We start from the raw sequence: 20,015 nt of genomic DNA, 5'->3' as shown, positions 1-20,015 counted from the left end.
TTGAAGGCACATATTTTTTATTGATTTTTTTTTTCTTTAGACATAGACATGTATTGAGTATCCTCTATGACATCTTGGTAGTTTATTCCGGTCTGTAAATAGTCTTTCATTCTTGGCAGATTTCTTTTTTGTTTTTTCCATTTATTATGTCTTTATTTTCCACAGAAATTTTTCTTCACATTTATAAACTAGATACTGATACATTTATTATCAAATCTATATAATTTGATTTTGTGAGCACATGCATTTCTTATAATCCATACAAACAAATCAAACCTGTAGTACTTAATGTTTATACAGAGCAAAGATATTTTAGACTAGTATGGCAGATTTCTTAATGAAGTATAATAGTTCAACAAAGATTGATAATGAGTTATGATTCCTCAGCTCTTGATGTCTGTTGTTATAAGAAATTAGATGTTTTTATTTATGCAGTACTTAGTGTTGTTTGTTTAGCTTTTTGTGATATCAGGAATGGAGCACAGGGCCTTGCAAGTGTTAGGCAAACAGTGTCCCCCTAACTGTGTCCCTGTTGAGTAATGAGATAGGATGTTAATCACTGAGTGATGGGACTTACAGTTTCATAAAGCTAGAACTGAGTTTATGGTTACAGTAAGTACATGGTAAATATTTTTTGACTGTTGGCATACCTTTGATTAACTAGGAAATAATAGGGCTTATAGTTTATATGACCATAGGAGAGTATAGTTAAAAATGAAGATAAAATTATTGTACATTACAAATCACTCCACATCTGGAGTGATGATAGCCTCATAGTCCAGTTTGAGCATTGTTAACGTAAATGTGCAACTTTAAAGTCATCAAATTCTTGCTATAGAAAATGTTATTTAAAACTTTGCAAGTATTTCTAGAAATATTACAAATAACATTTGTAGACTATGACTGGCTCACGTAAGTGAGTTTAAGAAAATACATATTTTTCTTTGAAATCAAATATAACTTAAATAATTAATTAAAAACACCATCCCCATGCTTGTGTTCATTTATCTTTGACAATGTCAATATTTATTCCTTGTAAGAGTGGAACAGCAGTATAGTTAGAAGGAAATGCAATCTAATGATGCATACTTTTTCCTCTGGTACCTGAAGGTTAAATGGGTAGCAAGCAGAATGCCTTAAACAAGATTGGTATATTGATTAAAACGCTGATTTAACAGCTCGCAGTTTCCCCTTGGAAACCTGCAAAAGATAAGCCAGCTGCTGTCTTAGAGTGCTCAGTGTCCACTGAGAGTACACTATCTATCATCACAATATGGTGATGAGAGGTGTTTTATGTTTGTGTTAATTTCCCCCACTAAATCAGTAATTATTACAATCCTGTCCCTGCTGTTTACCCTGCAGCTGTTTTTCCATTTGTCGAGAGAGCGGGTGTTCTCTGAGGACCGCACACGTTTCTATGGTGCAGAAATTGTCTCTGCTTTGGACTATCTACATTCTGGAAAGATTGTGTACCGTGATCTCAAGGTAAAAAAAAAAGTAATCAAAATTTGTTTTTGGTTTTTTTTTTTTTTTTTTTTTGCAGAGGCTATAGGGACAAACAAAGTAATTACACAGTTACATAGTTTTGAGAAAAGCACTCTTCTTAGGAATGTTGTTTGCTGTAGTTGATCTGATATTTTATTCACTGATATGTAAGTGGTTCTTTTATGTTTTGTTTTTTGGTGTATGAAAATTCTATTGACTGTACAAAACTGATCAATCAAGAGTTATTTCATTTCCCTGTAAATGCTATAATTATAGAAATGATAAATCTGAGTAAAGTCAGATAATTTGCAACTTCATTATTTTGTTCAATCATCATAAAATATTTATAAATAAGCCTCAGTAACAAGGTTATTGGAAGGAAAACATTCATTATTTATTGTGTTAACTTTTTATAGGATTATATTTCTTATATTTTTCTATAAACTCAGTAGTTTGCTTAGTTTTTCACATGTCAAAACCCAGTATTGTTTGGTTGGAATAAAAATCTGGACATGGCTGAGCTCTTTTGTGATGAGGTCCTTAAAATGTCAGAATATGTACACATTCTGTAAGGCAAGGTAGTAAATATTGTAGTCTTTTCTGCCTGTCAAGTCTCTATTGGAACTATTCAGCTCTGCCACTGAAAGGTAAAAGCAACCCTAGATATAAATCAATGTTTGGCTATCTTCCCACAAATCTTTACTTACAAAAGCAGTCAGTGGTTTAGATTTGATCTACACTCTGTAGTTTACTGCTCCCTGAAGGAGATCATGGAAGCAAATGATAATTCTTATGTAGTTATGAATAATGTTGACTATGCTAAGGAATCTAATCAGGGCATATTGTCAGCAAATTCTTGATTTTAGCATCTTCCTTAAAATGTAAATCATAAGGCTGGGAGTACAGCTCAGTGGAAGGGTACTTGCCTAGTTTAAGTATGACACTGAGTTCCATCCCTGCACTTAGGCACCCAGTGCTGGGCTTGGGATAGGGAAGCTAGAAGTAGTAGTCTGTATCTATAGTCCCGCCTTCTTGGAACACTGAGTGTTCCTTGGGCAATTTAGTGAGACTTTGACTCAAAATAAAAATACTGAACTTGGTGATAGCTCAGTGGGAAAAGTGTTTTCTGTGCAAGCAAGTGAACTTGAAGCCAAACATAGGCACATATGTCTGTAACTCTAGCACTGGGACGGTGAAGACAAGCAGACCTTGGGGGATATCTGGCCAGCCAGTGTAGCCTAAAAGGTACGCTTCAGGTTCAGTGAGAGATTTTGTCTCAGAAATTAAGTGGAGAAGTAATTAAGGAAGAAAGTCCAACATCAGCTTCCTGTCTCCACATGTTCTCACAGGTACAATAATAATAGAAATTAACCAAGTGATTTGTATTTAGATTGAATTTTTGGAACTTGAAATAAGGTAGAATTTATCACTCTTATAGGAACTTCCCCAGCACACACATACATGTGCATGCAGACATACATTGCACACACATACCAACTGTGTGGGTGTGGGTGGGTGGGTGGGTTTGCCTAGCATGGATAGGTTCAGACCCCAGTACTTAGGAAAAAATGGAAATCATGTGGTAATGTTTACCTATTAAAGTTGGATTGACAGTTGCCTTACTAGTCACATAACTAGTTCATTTAAAGTATAATTTGGTTGTAGAAATACAGGTTACATGAGATTTTTGTGGAATTACATTTTTGTATGAAATGGGGTATGTACCTAAGAAATAATGTGTATCTTACTACTGCTATCTTACTTATAAAACTATTTGGGACTCTCTTAATTTCTATCCAATTATGTAAGCAGGTATCTAGTTTTTTTTCAAGATGTTCTTACCACTCTTATTTATGTCTACACAGTAACCTCCAGGTCAGCTGAAACTACAAAATGAAACACTTAAAAAAAGACAGCCTCCGCTTCCCATTTTGTAGACGGAGTTTCTGTCCCGTCTGGTCCCGCAACCATTTAATCCCAAATAAACACACAGAGGCTTATGTTAATTATAAACTGTTTGGCCGATGGCTCAGGCTTCTTACTGGCTACCTTTCTCTTAATTATTGACTCATAACTATTAATCGGTATTTCTACATGGCATTATTTATAGTTCTTGCTACTTAACTGCTTTGTTATATGTAATTTTACAATGTTAAAGTTAAAACCTCATTTTTATTTAGACAGAAAAGAGGAGATGATGTGGGATGTCCTTCTGTATGCTGTAAATATATGTTTCTCTTCTTGATGGTTGAATACATACTGATTGGTTAGTAGCCAGGCAGGAAGTATAGGCAGGGCTACTAGACGAAGAGAATCCTGGGAAGAGGAAGGCATAGAGGAACTGCCGGAGAAATAGCATGTAGCTACCAGGATGCTGGGGCATTCTCTGGTAAGTCAGGACCATGTAGAAATATTTAGATTAATAGAAATAGATTAATAATTAAGAGAGAGCTAGGCAATAAGAAGCCTGAGCCATTATCCAGACAGTTTGTAGTTAATATAAGCCTCTCTGTGTTTACTTGGAACTAAATGGCTGCAGGACCAGGAGGGATAGAAACTCTATCTACACAAATTGGTCAGTCTCAGTAGACTCTGATCTTATTCATGAATTGGTAACTTTATATACACTTCAGTTTGAGATGCCTACAGTAGGGGCGTGTGTGTGTGTGTGTGTGTGTTTGTGTGTGTGCATGTGCGTTCATATGTGTACACGTGCGTTCATGTCCATGTCCCAGAAGACAACTTGTGGGAATCAGTTCTTTTCTTCTATCCCATGGGCTCTAGTGGTCAAGTGCCTGTACACACTGAACTGTCTCTCTGATTCCTGTTTTTCTTTCTTAAATACTGCAAATAGTGTTATCATTCATACTGGAAGCAAAGCTTCATGTCATATTAACTTAGGACATTTTATTGTTTGGTCTCATAGTAACAAGTAATTGCTAAAACTTTTGTTACTTTTTTACAAAGTGACTTTGCTTTATTTACTAGTGTATGCCATATAAAATTCTGTTTTACTAAGGACCTCTGTAATAAGTATTTAGATTATTTAATAAAAACTGATACTGTTTCAGGATACTATAAAAATTTTGAAGAGATCTCTTAGAAGACTCTTCAGTGGTGCAAGTTGTATATTTTCTTTTCTACATAGCTATTACTTAGATGCACAATATTTATTTACAGGGACCATGGCTGTCCATGTCCAAACAAGGCTAGACAGGACATTTACAGACATGAATGTAATGATTTAGAATCAGTCATTAATTTCTCTCGATGATTATAAGGAGATAGAATGACAGGTACATTGCCATTATATAATATATTGAAATGTCCAATTTTATTTTCTATCTAAACAGAGTTTTAGCTGTTTAGGATACTAGTAAGAGAACTCTCCAATTGTCCTCTTACTACAGACTTATATTTTTTTCTAAGTCCACTGTTACTCTTCTGAAATAATGGTATATTTTGTAATACAGAAAGAGTGCCTGTTTGCATGTTGAGTTGAAGATAGATTCTGTAATTCTCACATCTTTAAATAATTTTTAAAAATGTATATGTATGTATGGGTGTTTTGCTTACACACATACACACATATATGTATATATACATAAATAGATAGATATATATAGATATAGATATATCTGTGGATCACATGCATGCCTAGTGCCTATATAGGATAACAAAGGGTTTTGAGAAGCAGAGTAGCTAGTCACTAGAGTTCTTACTTCTGTGGAACTCCAGACTAAAAAGAGGCCAAGCTCCTGTCTTTACCTACCATATATTCCTGTCTCACCAAGCCACCTGTCTGTCTGTACAAACAACCAAACCTCTAGATTAACTAGTGGCTAGCCCCACCCTCTGATCTTCAGGCAAGCTTTATTTGTTAAGAGTACAAACAAGATATCATGACAGGCATAGGCAAATATAATACATCTTTGCCCAGTTAAAGTAATATTCCACAACAGAAAAGCCATTAAATTCTCAATCAGTAGCAAATGATTATTTGTCATAATCTTATAGTTTAAATGTTTAACCATCTCATTGAATGCTTAAAACCCTTGCTTCAGATTGGTATTGTTATTTACCAATTATCTTATTGAAGAATTTTTATATTCTTCAACACATTAACTGAATAAGCACTAGTATGAATATTAAAACATATTATAAAATAATTAAGAACAGGGAATATAGGTTTTATTCAGCAAGGCACCTGACCTTTGGCATGTACCTTTATCTGTGGTGAGTTAAAGGAAGATGGATAAGGAGTGTGTTTAGAAGAGGCCCAGAGAAAAGACACACAACCATAGCAAAGAAAAGATAAGAAAAGATAAAAGATAAAATATTTCTTGGTTGGAATTAATAGTTAGTACTTAATAGTGTGCAAAATAGCCTTTATTTCAAAGTTGTAGGTTGGTATAAAAACAAAAGAAGGTTGTTAGCAAATGTATCTGAGTTTAGATAAAATAGCTTAATTTTTGGTTTTAATGGTATAGTTAGTGCTTTTTTTTTTTTTTAGCTTTCTGTAGGTAAGTTGAAGAAACAGTTACTCTTCAGAAGTATATTATATCTTGAATGTATTGAACATGAACTTTCAGTTCAATGAAGTAGACTGTTGAGGTGATGCTACAATCAAAAGACTATGTGCTGTGGTTTTTCCTTTGAACATAACTTGCTCACTTACATTTTTGACTATATAAAACATTAACATATTGCAGAAATGGTGCCTATGTTTTTGTATTAGTATATAACTTACCTGTGTTCATATGTGGTATTCTCTAGATTTCATATTAACTTCAGAGTTGTGAAAAATACATTGAAATGTTATCATATTAAAGTATCTATTCCTTAAATAAAAGTTAAGTATCCTGAACCTTGTTAAGGTGCTTTTCACACTTTATATTTCTTCTGTATGAGACTGTATGATCATGTCTCAGTCCCTACAGATCTCCATTAATGACAATCATAGTTTAGGTTTGAGTGGGTGGGTACACTGGTATTCTTTATTGTGTTGGCTTTGCAAAATTTCTTGTTCCCTTGGTATCTTACAACTCTTTTTTTTTTTTTTTTTTTTTTTTTTGAGGTGTGTGATTTTTGCCAAAGGTTAAATCTTTATAGTTCTCTTTGGTGTTTTCAGTTACAGTTAGATTCAGGGACTCCAGCCTTACAAAGAACATGCTTCACTTTTGATAGTCTTTTTTCTTTTTATGTTTAAAAGGGTTTTTTTGGGGGGGGGTTTCTTTTTAGTAAGAACTACAAAATGAATTATCACCTTTTCTTACAAAAATTAAACTTTCAAAAGAATGTTTCTGTAAACAAAAAGCAGTACATTAGCTGTTAGGAAGTATTGAAACTATAGGAAGATTTGCAGCTTTGAGATTGTGTAAATAATACTTTAAAAGAAAAAAGGAATTAATGTTGCTTGCAAAGATTGATTCTGATTAGGCCTTTATCCTTAGAACCCTCAGTAAGAATGGTCCTTAAGGCTATGCTATTTTTTCCACTGATGTTAAAGTCAATAATTTTAGCACAACAAATGTTTGATAAAAGATCCTTCATTTTACATGTGAAGTTATAGGACTTTCAAGGACTGATGGATCTATTAAATATAACTGTCTTTCCAGTATTTTCAGTACTCTACTAATCATTTTCTAAAACTGTTCTCTCGTTTAAGCTTATAGAATAATTATGCTGTTTTCACACACAGTTGGAGAATTTGATGCTAGATAAAGATGGCCATATAAAAATTACAGATTTTGGACTTTGCAAAGAAGGAATCACAGACGCAGCCACCATGAAGACATTCTGTGGCACACCGGAGTATCTGGCCCCAGAGGTAGGCCCAAGTCCCATTTATGGGGAAAATAATACTAATGTTTCTCAGGGGAAAACACATTTAATTTTTTTTTCAAGTTGTCATATTCCCTGCCTTTAAAAAAAATTTAATCAGAATAATTTATTTTGCTTTTAACTCATTTAATAGGGTATTTTAAAGCCATAGACTTGGAAATTAAATTATTTGGCTTGCAATCACATATGTTTTTAATAAAAGTAGATTAAATCAAGTTTTTTCTTGGCTATACATTTTATTTCTTGGTTATATTAATTTTACTTTGTTAAAATAGAATAATTGAATCATTTCAATAAACATATTTAATAGTTTCTTTAAGCAACGTTTGCGTTTACGTAGAATCACGATTATAGTGGTTGTTGGTGTTTGTGCTTAACTACTAAAAATTGTTTTCAGTTTGGAAACTGAAAAAATTACTCACATACATTTTGGAGCTCACAAGTAAGGATGAATAGGCGGCTTCAAACCCATGAGATACTCATTAGTTTATTCAAGTGTCCATTGTGTGTCTGCTCCGTGTTGAAGATTTTTTTGTTTGATGTGCTGGTATAGGAGCTATACTCTCATCATACTTCTGTTAGATAGAAACTGTCTATATCAATATATCCATATCTATATATAATAAAACTATATATAACATAATATATTAAGTTCCATAGGGATGAAAAATGAGAGGAAGATAAAGGGAAAGGTGTAATTTGGTGTAGCAGCTATCTTAGGTGTACCAGAGAGTATTGCTGTGTAACATCCTACTCAGATGTTCAGTGATGTTCATTAACCTTGGACTTCTTTACGTCCAGAATGCAGATAGGGCTGCACAGGTAGCTCCTTTCTGTTCTGCTCACACCTGTGGCCTTCTTCAAAAGACTTACTAGAAGGTAGCTGCTTAGAGAATAAAATTATCTAGAAGCAGCTTCACTCTTCTGTGTAACAGCTGCTGCTAGGTGTCCAGTGACATGTCATTGAGGTAGTTGACAGGAGCACTTATTGCCTCTCTGTGGCTCAAACTTCTTCAAAATGCCCAGGGTTCTTTGGCCTGAAGATCTAGAAGCAAATGACCTAGGAACCGATTAGAAGCAATCTTACACTCCCCCAATCCTACCCCTTTTCTCTTCTGTTTTTAATCTAGTAAACAGTTAAAAGTTCACTTTTTAAAACATACTTTCTTACTTTTTATAATTTGGTTACAATTCAAATGCCATATCATTTTTAAGTCAATAGTCTACTTTTAAAATTGTGCAGTTATCACTTCTGATTCTTAAATGTTTTAATAATTCCAAGTATGAGTTCACCTTTATTAGTTTCTCATCCTTTCTTTCTAGGCTCTCCTTGTAGCTTTTTCTGCATACTTCATGTAAATAAAATTAAATGACATGCAGCAGTGTAAATGTGGCTCTTTCCCTTAGCAAATTGTCTGAAGTTTCACCTATACTATTTACATTTTGGCTTTTAAGAAAATGCTGCTGAGATCATTCATGTCTTATCTCATTTACTGCTTTCTTTTTCATAAGGTCCACATCACTTTTGTCAGATGATTATTCCTTGAAGCAGCAGTAAAACTTCTTAGAATCACACAACAGATGCACAGATCAGACTCCCATTTCAGAGGAGCATGTGAGATGGGAACAAAATCTTCTACAGATAGATGGCTACTGAAAGGGACTGTTTATTCAGATATTTGAGTGCTAAAAAGCAGGAAACCAACACAGAGGAAGAGTTGCGCAGAAGATAGTCAAAAGGGGTACCTGTCAGAGTGCAGCAAGGCTAGTGTGGCTGATGTTACAGATAGAGGAGCCTTCCTTTGAGGAGTATGAGTAGGCTTTCTGTTATTAATCATCACTCTGTCCTTGTGGCATTTGGGATAACATGTGAAACTAACTTTTCATTTAGTAATCTTTACACACACAGCTAGGGGGTGATGTGGGATAAACAACAGTGCAGTGCTCTTTAAAACACCAAAACAAAAACCAAAAACACTTACTTTTAAGAGTGTCATCATATTACTCCTCCCTATATCCCAGGAGTATCAGGATTCTAATTAGAGTTGCTAGGCCGTAAAGCCTACCTTTTCATCTTTAATTATATGAATGATGGCTCAACAGGAATCGATATTAGAAGAAATAAGAGTTGAATAAATTATGTATGTATTAGCATGTTGCTTTACAGTATTAGTTTTTTTAAGCTAAGAGTTAACATTTCAAAAGGCTTAGTAATTATAAATAAGTGCTAATATTTAAAATATTGTACATTTCCAAGTAGTGTTGTCTTGCCAAACATGTAATTTTCTCTGTTGTAGAGGCTAGAGTTTAAAATTCTGTTTTTGTGAAAGACTTAAATAAAATTTTAGAAATGATGTTCTTATTTATTCAAATATAAGATCATATTTTCTGGACTAGTTTTGTGAGTGTCATGAAAACATATTCTTTGTTTTTCTGACATTCAGTTGCCCTTGCTATATATTTGTGATGAATGATGACATCCCAGATTTAGAATACTAAAATTAGTTATGTCACAATTAGGAGAAATTATTCTGGAGAAGATAACATTTGAGAAACAGATGATCAAATAAGAAACAAAAATACTATTTTCTCTGGAGATATTATCAATGCAAAGACAAAACCTAGAACTGAATGTAGAGAGCCTTGTTTCTAAGAGTTACCAATACTCATGAAACTATGTTCCTTTAAAAAGAAAAGCAGTGCTTTCTACATATTTGACATTTTATTGCATTAAACTATTTTCTGTGTTTGTGCATATATGCATGTGTGGCATGGGCTGCCATGTCATGTGGCAGTCAGTGGACAACCTCCAGGCTCTCACTCTCTCTTTACATCTTTTGAGTCCTGGGAATCAAACTCAGGTTCAGATTGTCAAGTTTTCAACAAGCACTCTTACCTCCTGAGCCATCCCCTGGCTGGCCCCTGCATAACTTTTTAAAGTATTAGTAAAGTATTAAAGCCTTTAAAAGGCAATTTGTTCAGCCAACTATGTTGATACAAAATGTTTTGTTAATTAAAATCTTATCACATTTATAAAAATAAAGTGATCATTACAGTTTTCTTTCTTTTCTTTTTTTGTAGATGACAAACTTTGAAATAACTAAGTTTCAAAAAAATAAATTATATGTCCTAAATGTCTATATCTTTTACTACATTTTGTTAAATCAGAGTACCTGGGGGGGTGTGCTTTCTTATTCTAGTCATCAGTTTTTGCATTTCATTGAAGAATATTCATTTTTGGAGTAAAGAAATACTGAATACTTACTAGATGTCAGGCATACAGAAACACTAGGAAATGATTTTCTTAACTATCTTGTAGTTTAGTAAGGTGATGGAGTATAGATCATATAGGTTTCTCTTCAGGAAAATAGTGTCTAGAATTACATATTACAGTGGAGGACAATGTCCTGGGGAGAGGTGGGACATGGGGATCCTAACATAGAATAGGAAGGGAGGAGGATGGACAAATGACTTGTGGTTGGAATGCAAAGGAACTAATTTTGGATATTTTGGTAAGAGAGTACCTGTGAATTGAAAGCCAGGGGTGATACTGTGGAATTTACAGGGTCAGCTAGAGAGATTATCTCATGCTGAAACTAGCCTTTCTCTTTACTTTCAGATGGTGTCTACCATTGTTTGAACCGTTCATTTTTATTCTGCACCTTATCGATGTTGATCTTGGCTTGATAGGAAAATGAGATCACTTAGACCTAGAGTGCATTTTTGACTTTTGCACTTGTGTAAGAATCACCTCAGCATTCTTACTTCTGTGCTTTGAGTACTGTCTGTACAGATTGTGGAGATCGTGTTGCAACCTTCATTTCAGCCAGGGTGCTCTTTTATTATTCAGTTAGTTCTGTTTGCAGTGGTTTGATGTTTAAAGGTGGATGGTGTATATTTCAAAGATTCCTCAGAAAGCATATGATACGTTATCTAAAGCCAGTTTAAGGTTTACATTTACGCAGACTCTATTATTATTATTATTATTATTATTATTATTATTATTATTATTATTATATCACTAGAAAAGATAAATCTTCTAGAAGAAATTCTATTAACTGAAAAATAACACCTAAATAAATATTTTATCTCTTAACCTCTTTTGATGAATAATGAACCTTGCAGTATAGTATCTTTAGTAGAAGCTTACTGGTAGGAAAAATAATATTTTTTAGGAGGTTACATAGACTAAGTTCTGACAGACCTGTAAACTAGGCATTTCATGAGCATCATCTCTGAAAAAACACATTGATATGTACAGCTTTAAATGAGTTCATTTTCCTTGTAGTCCAAGGAAATAAAATGAATCCATCAAAAAATTATGGAACTTAAGATGTCATGAGAGGATTTTGTTTTTGTAATCTGTGCTATGTTTATATTCCTATAAATTATAAAAGAAATTAGAAATCACATATAAACTCTTTTAAATTTCATTATTTAGTTTGGATCCTATTAAATCCAGATGATTTTATGCAGTGCTAATTATTTGGAGTCTCAGCTTTGCTCTTGAGTTAGCAGTACCTGCTCAACTTTCCAACTGTAAAACAGTTTGAAAATCAAATGTAGCTTACATGCAAGACCCAACAAAATTAAAAGTGTTAAGTGCGTTTTGGCAGTTCACTTTTATTGTGCCCAGTCCTCAAATGTACCAGCAGATAATCATCTGAATGTTAGTTATTTTTCACATGCTTATGTGATCACACAAAAAGTACATGCTAAAAAGAAGCAGATGGTGACAGATGGGCAAGGTTGAGGAAGGTGGTTTGGGGAACCCAGAGAAATGTACTTCTGTAATAGTGTAAAAATAAAACTATTTGAGAACCAACTTGGAAAAAAAAACACAGATTATAAAATTGACTTGATTTTTGAAAAATGTCTAGCTATGATTGCTGTAGAAAATGGAAATAGGAAATTTTATTTTGTCTTAAGTGAAAAAAGTCCTTTTTCCTCCACTGACTAAAAATGCAGTTTTTTCATTCACTCTTCATAGTTCTCAGATCCCATCTCAACAGCATTTGCTTGTTAGAATTCTGAATATTTTTCTTTTGAACTCTATGTTTAATATCTAATATAAAGTATTGAGAATATATGAAATACTTCAGAATAATGACAACTTTTGGTAAAGAAATCTTTTTATTATGATAAATCATAGTACAAATTAAAATTAACTACATAAAAAATTTTAAATCCAAAATATACATTGGAAATATACATTGGAAAGATGAGTGTGAGGTAATATAGGTGAAAGGAGCAGATAGAAATAATTTGGGTAAAATTTTGATCAATAAGGATTAAATGTGAGGATAACATCTAGTAGACTCATCCACTATCATCTTCAGGAACTCTTCATGGGACATGAATGTGGTCAGTTACATGTGCTTGCATCTTTAATCTGTAGGCAAAAATAGTAATGCACATAGTCATGTTCAGAGTAGCCCTTGAACAAGGTTCTGCTATGTTCCTGCAACTTCTAAGCTTTGTGAAAAAGAGCTATTTTTCTAACATTATGTTGAACACTAATGTTTTATTTAATTATGAATAATTTTTCCAACACCTGTCCCTGTGAGGGACTTTGAAAACATTCCTTTTTTCTGGCAGTCTGGAAAAATGTCATCACTAGTGTTACTGGAAAGTTAAGTAAATTTAAGTCCCATCAGGGCCACAGTAATTAGTTCCGCTTGTTGTCTGCTTTATAGTTAGAATTCATATTTAAAAACCTCTATCAGATGAGTTGGCTTGTTACTTGATTTAATCTATTTCTTTACTATGGTCCTATTATGGTAACATTAACAGTTATCCCAATTTGTCCATAATAGGATATTGTTCAAATGTGAGGTAAAATAGAATAAATGCCCCTTGACTTGTACAGCTAGAGTATACTAACTTAGAAGTTATGAGTCCTTATGCTAGCCACATCTCACATAACCTGCTTTTTAAAAGATGAATCAGAATATTTTTATTTTAGTTAAAACCCAAAGTTTAATTGTAAATTCTCTGAATCCCAAGGTTATACAAAACAGTAACTTTAAGTTACTGAAGGAACACTAATGATTCCTATTTTTACTTGAGTTACACTGACAGTTTCTTACAATTCATAAATGTATATTGTGACAAAGTAGAGGATTATAGGAAGACTTATACATGTATGATTTATACATGTAGGATTATAGGAAGATAACATGTATAACTTAGTGACTGATATTTATACAGTTGGTTTTTGTCTTAAGAGATTTTTCTGTTCTAACTTTGCTTTTCTTTTGCCTTCAGGCTTTTGTGCAATGCTAGGAGATAACATACAACTTAGAGCAAATAGCATATGACATTTATTGATGCTGTACCTTAAGACTTAGAGCAGTTGAACATTCATTATAAAATATGTTATGAAATAATATGAAAAAATATTGACAAGCCATGGAACTCATAATTCTCATGAGTTACATAATTTTTTTGAAATGGCAATCTTTTAAAATCTGAATAAGAAAACTTCATTTTTTTTTATCAAATACCAATTTTACAAAATATCAAATGATTTAAAGATACATAAATAACATATGTGTGTGTGTGATGACTTATATAGACACATGTTTCTACATGACATATATATGTATGTATGTATATATGTATGTATGTATGTATGTATGTATGTATGTTACCTGAAATGTGAGGTTACTAGAGAAAAAATTTGAAAAAGTGATAAATTGGTTCATCCAAGTTCACAGTTTACTTTCACAACATAGGTGTGTCGACAGTTTGTTTAGATGTTTGATTTTCCTCCCATCTGTTCTGTCAGGATTATTGATTGAGCAGCAAGTCACTCCAGGGCACACATCGCCTTCCTATAATTGCTAGCCTCGAGTGCATTGTTTGGCCTGACTAGCAGACTGAGAAAGGTGTCCTTTTACTCTTTCAGTAAATCCTGTTTGGTAAAATGGTACTGGAATTAAAGTGTTTTTGAAAATGCCTATTATGTTAATATTGGAAGCATTACTTGATAGTGTCATTTTGAAATACACAGTTTTTAAATATCTTTTAAAATTACTGTTTAAGAGCTTATTTGTGAATTTGTTTTTCATTTACTTACCAGTGTTATTTTTAATAAGTAAAAGTATTTTCATCAGATGTTACCAGATGTTTGATGTTAACTGATATCTGCCTTGACTTGGTTGAATATTGGGTTTTATTATCTCTGAAAGTAAAGCAGTTTCTGAATTCTGGTAGGAAACTGAAACAGCCTGTTTCTTGGAGTTTATGCTGTTTGGCTTTTGATTTGATTTGGTCTCTCCTTACTTAATGACATATACTTTTCTTTTAGTACGTTTTATTTTGTCTATGTGGAAATTGTGTTGAGTGGGCATGCTACATCTAAGATTACAAAGGGTATTAGGATGGAAAGCAGTGCTAGAAGACTGTACTCCTGCTGCATTTGTAGATTGGGGTAAAAAAAAAAAATAGATTGGGGTAAAAAATAAGTATGTGATTTTAAGGTAAGGAACACTTAGGTCATTTCATCATGGTCAGTCTTTTATAGACTTGTTATCAGAATATGTTCTGATCTGCAGTTATAGCCTAATAAGATGATAGTGTAAATAGAATGGGTCTAAAGTGTACTTCCCTATATCTTTAGACCACTACCTTTCATCAGCTTCACAGGGAGCATGAAATGTTGATCTGGTTTGCTACAGAAAAGTCATCATTTGAAGTAGCCAGAGAGATTTTTAACAATTAGCTTAAAAAAGTACAAATTTCACATGCTACTAGAATTTTTAAAAAAGAAGTACTTTGATTAAGGAAATAAACCTTTTTTCAAAATTAATATGAAAGACTTATATTTAGAATAAATTGATTTGGAAATTTGAGAGTATTTCACAGAATTTTGCTTTAAAGGCATTCCATTTAAGAGAGAAAATACATAATATGAATGGAATATGTTTCATATTATATGTCTGTGGAATATGGCAGTCATTTTTATTTCTTGGACATTTCACCTTGCAATTTTTTTTTAAGTTGATAGCAAAGCCTCAAGAGTGTGGCTGAGTTGTTAGGGTGGTGTTCTCAGCAATGCTGATGTCTGCATGTCAGTAACACAATGCAGTACATCAGTATTTTTGACCACAAAGGGGTACAACAGACAATTCCAATTACATCATGTCAGCGAAGAAGGTCCATGTGTCAGATACAAAACCACATTAGTGTTTATTTTGCAAAGCTAAATAAAATGTATTTTATTTTATCGAATGGATTTTTCTTACAATGCAGTTTGGGTTTTTAGTTGCTATTCTCTTCAAAATGAAACCCTCTTTTTATGTATTCCTACCCTTCTGGCTGCAAACCAGGTATTTAAACAAAAAATAAAGGATTGCCAGTTTTGCCAGCTGGGGATGAGAACCCGGCTGGTGAAATGTGGGTTCAGAAGGCAGTTAATCCAGCTTTTATGATTTTTATGGTTTTATGGAAAAGGAGGTTAAAAACCACATTTGGCCCCTTTTCATGTGTGCCACTGCTTTGTTGGTATAGGAATCCAGTTAAAGAACAGTTAGACCAGTTAGATTTCTGTTTTGTTTTGTTAATAGGTAATCCTGTATTAGTTAGATAAAGATAAAGGTCCAGAAAACAATGCACTCCACTAATGAGCTTTGAAATAGTCGCCGTTACTTTAAAAGGTACCTGCTGTATTTTTTTTTTTTAAGAAATAAAAATTCCTTATGCTTCTTGAAGCTATTCCTTGTATTCTGTTTGTTCCCATATTACTTACTTGAATATGTAAACGATGTTTTGTATATTAAAAAACTAAAGTTTCTCTTTCAGAAAATATTTTCTTTAGTTATAATAACTTTTTTTAAGTTGCAGATGTTTTCAGGTTTCTTTGGCAATAAAACAACTATATGGTTGAATTTTTAAAATTCTGTCCTTCATCTTTAAATACTTCCGCTCAAGTGCCTTTTGTTGTAGGTAACTGCCAGAAATACCTAAATTTCAGTATAGCATTTAATTAATTCAAAATAAGGTTTTTTTCTTTAGTTGTTGAAATTCATATTCTAGACCAGGCTTCCTGAAAGCTCAAAAGGATCAGATAAACTGAAGTTAATATTAATTAAAATGTAGTTATGTAAATAAAGTACTGGGCATTGTCTCTAGATGAAGATTATTCCATTGAGCAAGAATCATATTTGCAGTTGAGGATATAACTTGGTGGTAAAACACTTGCCTACCATGCATAAAGCCTTGGATTCTCTGGCTGCAGGTCCATGCTAGAGTCAGCACTCATAGTAAATGGCATGTTTGGAGGTTTGGATTAGAAGAGATTGTTCTAATGTAACAAAAGTAACAGATACCTTTATGCCATAACTAAATTGTTTCTGCATCTTACATATTTTGACAAATATGTACACACGGACACTCGGACACACGGACATGGACAGACACACACACGAACACGGACACACACACACACACACACACACATACCTCAAAGATTCTGTAACTTTTGTCTCTCCCCTTTCTCTTCCTTTCCTTCTCCCTCCTCTTCTCCCCACCCCCACCTGTCTCTGTCCCTTGGAGACAGAGTTTCTCTGTGTAGCCCTGGCTCTCCTATAGATCAGGCTGGCCTTGAGCTCAGAGATCTCTGCCTCCTGAGTCCTGTGCCACCACACCTGGCTAAAGTTTGTTGTTTCTGGGGCTTCAAATATAAAATATGTATCTCAAAACAGTAAATACTGATACTCAATATTATCTGAAAGATTTAAAAACATAAGGGCTCCTAATAGTTGTTATATTTATTATTTTGCTGCCATATCCTATACTGGTCATTCTTTAAAATGTTCAGGTTTTTTTTAATGAATATATTTTGTATGTATAATTTTTTTTGCCTATGTATGTGTGTGTATCATCATGGCACCAGGTACCCAGAGAGGTCAGAGGAAGATGTCTGATCCCCTTAAACTAGAGTTACAGATGGCTGTAAGCCACCATATGAGCTCTGGGGATGGAATCCAGCTCTCCTAGGTACTCTTAGCCACTGAACCTGCTTTCCAGCCCTGGTTTCTTTCTTGTTTTACATTTACTTCTTAAAGAAAAATGTATAACGCACAGTATGTGATCTTTAACCAGCATGGGATAATTTTAAGTTGTTGGAGGGACTCAGAATGTGAAATACAGTAGACCTAAAAGAAACTAAGCAAACATACTAGCTGATGCTTGTCATTTGATTATGTAGATATGGATGTACTTCATATTCATTTAACAAAATTTCATGACCTTTGCTTTTTTTATATTGAATGTTTCTGAAAATACGTTAACTGTTTCATATAAGTAATTGAAGATATATTCATTTTTATATAAAATGGACTTCTTTTGAATAATGCTTTAACCATTAATGCATACATGAGCTGGGCATGGCACCCCAGAGGCAGACAGACAGACCTCTCTGATTTTGAGGCCAGCTTAGTCTACATAGCAAGGCCAGTCAAGGCCACATAGTGAAGGTGTCTCATAGTAATAATAGTAACAATAATAATTAATAATTCATTTTGCTAATTTCACTTCTAGGTATTAGAAGATAATGATTATGGCCGAGCAGTAGACTGGTGGGGCCTGGGTGTTGTCATGTATGAAATGATGTGTGGGAGGTTGCCTTTCTACAATCAGGATCATGAGAAACTCTTTGAACTAATACTAATGGAAGACATTAAATTTCCCCGAACACTCTCTTCAGATGCAAAATCATTGCTTTCAGGGCTCTTGATAAAGGATCCCAATAAACGGTAAGCCTTGATAACAATCCATATGTTGCTGATGAATTTTGTTAGAGTTCATGAATTGAAAGTTAATTGAAATATAACTGACTTCAGGAAACATTGTGTTTGGTGTAGACATTTTCCCACTGAGATACTGACTTATTTTTTAGTGTATAATCTAGAACAGTTTCAAACACATCAACTCTTTCGTAACTTGAAAGTATTATACAGACTTTCCAGATACAAATTTTGAGAAGTTCTTCATGTGTATTATGAGTAAATAATATTTCAGTTACCCTAAAGCTTGATCTTGAGGGCATTGGGGTTCCCTTTTCTGCTTTCAGTCTCTGGAGCTTTATATGTCTCCTGACACACATCATATTAAGAACACCTGTTTCTACTTTCCCCTCCCTCTACTAATCTAGGATAACATTGCTATTTTCCAAAATTAGCTTTAAAAGAGAGACATTGTAATTTTGATTTTACAGGTACGCTTTGGTTATGACCTAAATTCTCCTATAGCCTTTACTGGTCAGTCTCTGTATTTTGTCTATTTATGTATTAACTCCCAATATACTCACTAGCGAATATGTGAAATTATTTATTTATAAAATGCCTCATAACACTAGAGTTTGCCTATATCTTCTCCCCCTATCCCATCGTGTGTGGTGGTGGGGGGGAGATGTTAAGGTGTGTGACTTGTTTATTCCACATTTGTTTAACTCTGTGAAGCTGTGATTCTTTGTCTAAAACACCTGATAGTCCTGATTAAGAACTAAACAGCCAATAGTGAGGCAGGAGCAAGGATAGGCAGGGCTGGGAAGCAGAGAGTATAAGTTGAAGGAGAGAGGAGGAAGAAGAGGGGAGGACATCAGGGGCAGCCACTCAGCCTGCCAGCCAGCCACAGAGTAAGAAGGAAAGTGAGAAATACAGAAGTAAAAAAGATAAAAGCCCAGAGGGAAAAGGTAGTCAGGATAATTTGAGATAAAAGAAGCTGGCTAAAAACAAGCCAAGCTAAGGCCAGTCAGGCATTCATAACTAAGAATAAGCCTCCTTGAGTGAGTTATTTGGGAGCTGGGTGCTGGGCCCCCCAAAAAGTCAAAAGGGCAAAAACAATGGGGAGGAGGGAGAGGAAGAAGGAGACACACACACACATACACACACACACACACACACACACACACACACACACGGACACACACACACACACACACACACACACACACACGGACAGAGACAGAGAGACTCTAAGCTCTCCCCATAAGTATCAGAACTCCCTTGAAAGTTCATTGAACTTTAGGCATCTAGAAGATAGATGACTTCATGGTTTTGGTTGTCCAGAACACCTCACCTAATGTTGTGTTAGTGTCTTATGATTAATACTTAATATATATTCAAGAGACTTCTTTAATGAGTAAAAAGAGTATGTGAATTCTTAGAACGTGGTCTTTGTCTACTTTAGCAGAGATTTTCACTGTAGTTATCTAATTTTACATTTATAAGACTAAGTGGCTGGAGAGATCATGTAAGTGGTCAAATGACTTGCTGCTCTGGCAGAGGATCCAGATTCTGTTCCCAGCACCCACTCAGTGGTTCACAACCATCTGTAACTCCAATTCCAAGGGATCCAACACCCTCTTCTGACCTCCTGAGGTGCACCAGGCACACACAAGATACACATACATGCATGCAAGTAAAAACATTCATAAACGGAAAGTAAAAGATAAGTTTAAAATAATTTTTTAAGAATTCATACTGCTTTAAGCAGAAATAACCATACATAATAGTTTACCATTACTTTTTATTTCTTTAAACTTTAATTGATTCTTTGTGTGTTTAACATCATGCATTCTGATCCCACTTACCTTCCTGTCCCCTCTCATCTGCCCTCTGTCCTTGTAACCTTCCCCCTACAAACAAAACCATATTTAAAAGAAAAACCAAAATCTAAGC

The 20,015-nt window shown here is 34.0% G+C and overlaps 1 protein-coding gene across 2 annotated transcripts in view; it reads left to right on the top strand.

The window, feature by feature from the left end:
* Akt3 (AKT serine/threonine kinase 3) overlaps window positions 1-20,015 on the top strand; it is a 218,029-nt gene that overhangs the window by 174,405 nt on the left and 23,609 nt on the right. For both annotated transcript variants that reach the window (XM_051186382.1, XM_051186383.1), the window contains 3 exons: window positions 1,363-1,485; window positions 7,187-7,315; window positions 17,875-18,089. In XM_051186382.1, coding sequence (XP_051042339.1) covers window positions 1,363-1,485; window positions 7,187-7,315; window positions 17,875-18,089 — 467 coding nt within the window. The remainder of the gene's footprint in view (window positions 1-1,362; window positions 1,486-7,186; window positions 7,316-17,874; window positions 18,090-20,015) is intronic.

Source organism: Phodopus roborovskii, unplaced genomic scaffold (assembly GCF_943737965.1).
Source record: "Phodopus roborovskii unplaced genomic scaffold, PHOROB, whole genome shotgun sequence".
Taxonomy (NCBI): domain Eukaryota; kingdom Metazoa; phylum Chordata; class Mammalia; order Rodentia; family Cricetidae; genus Phodopus; species Phodopus roborovskii.
This window is presented reverse-complemented; position numbering and strand designations above follow the sequence as displayed.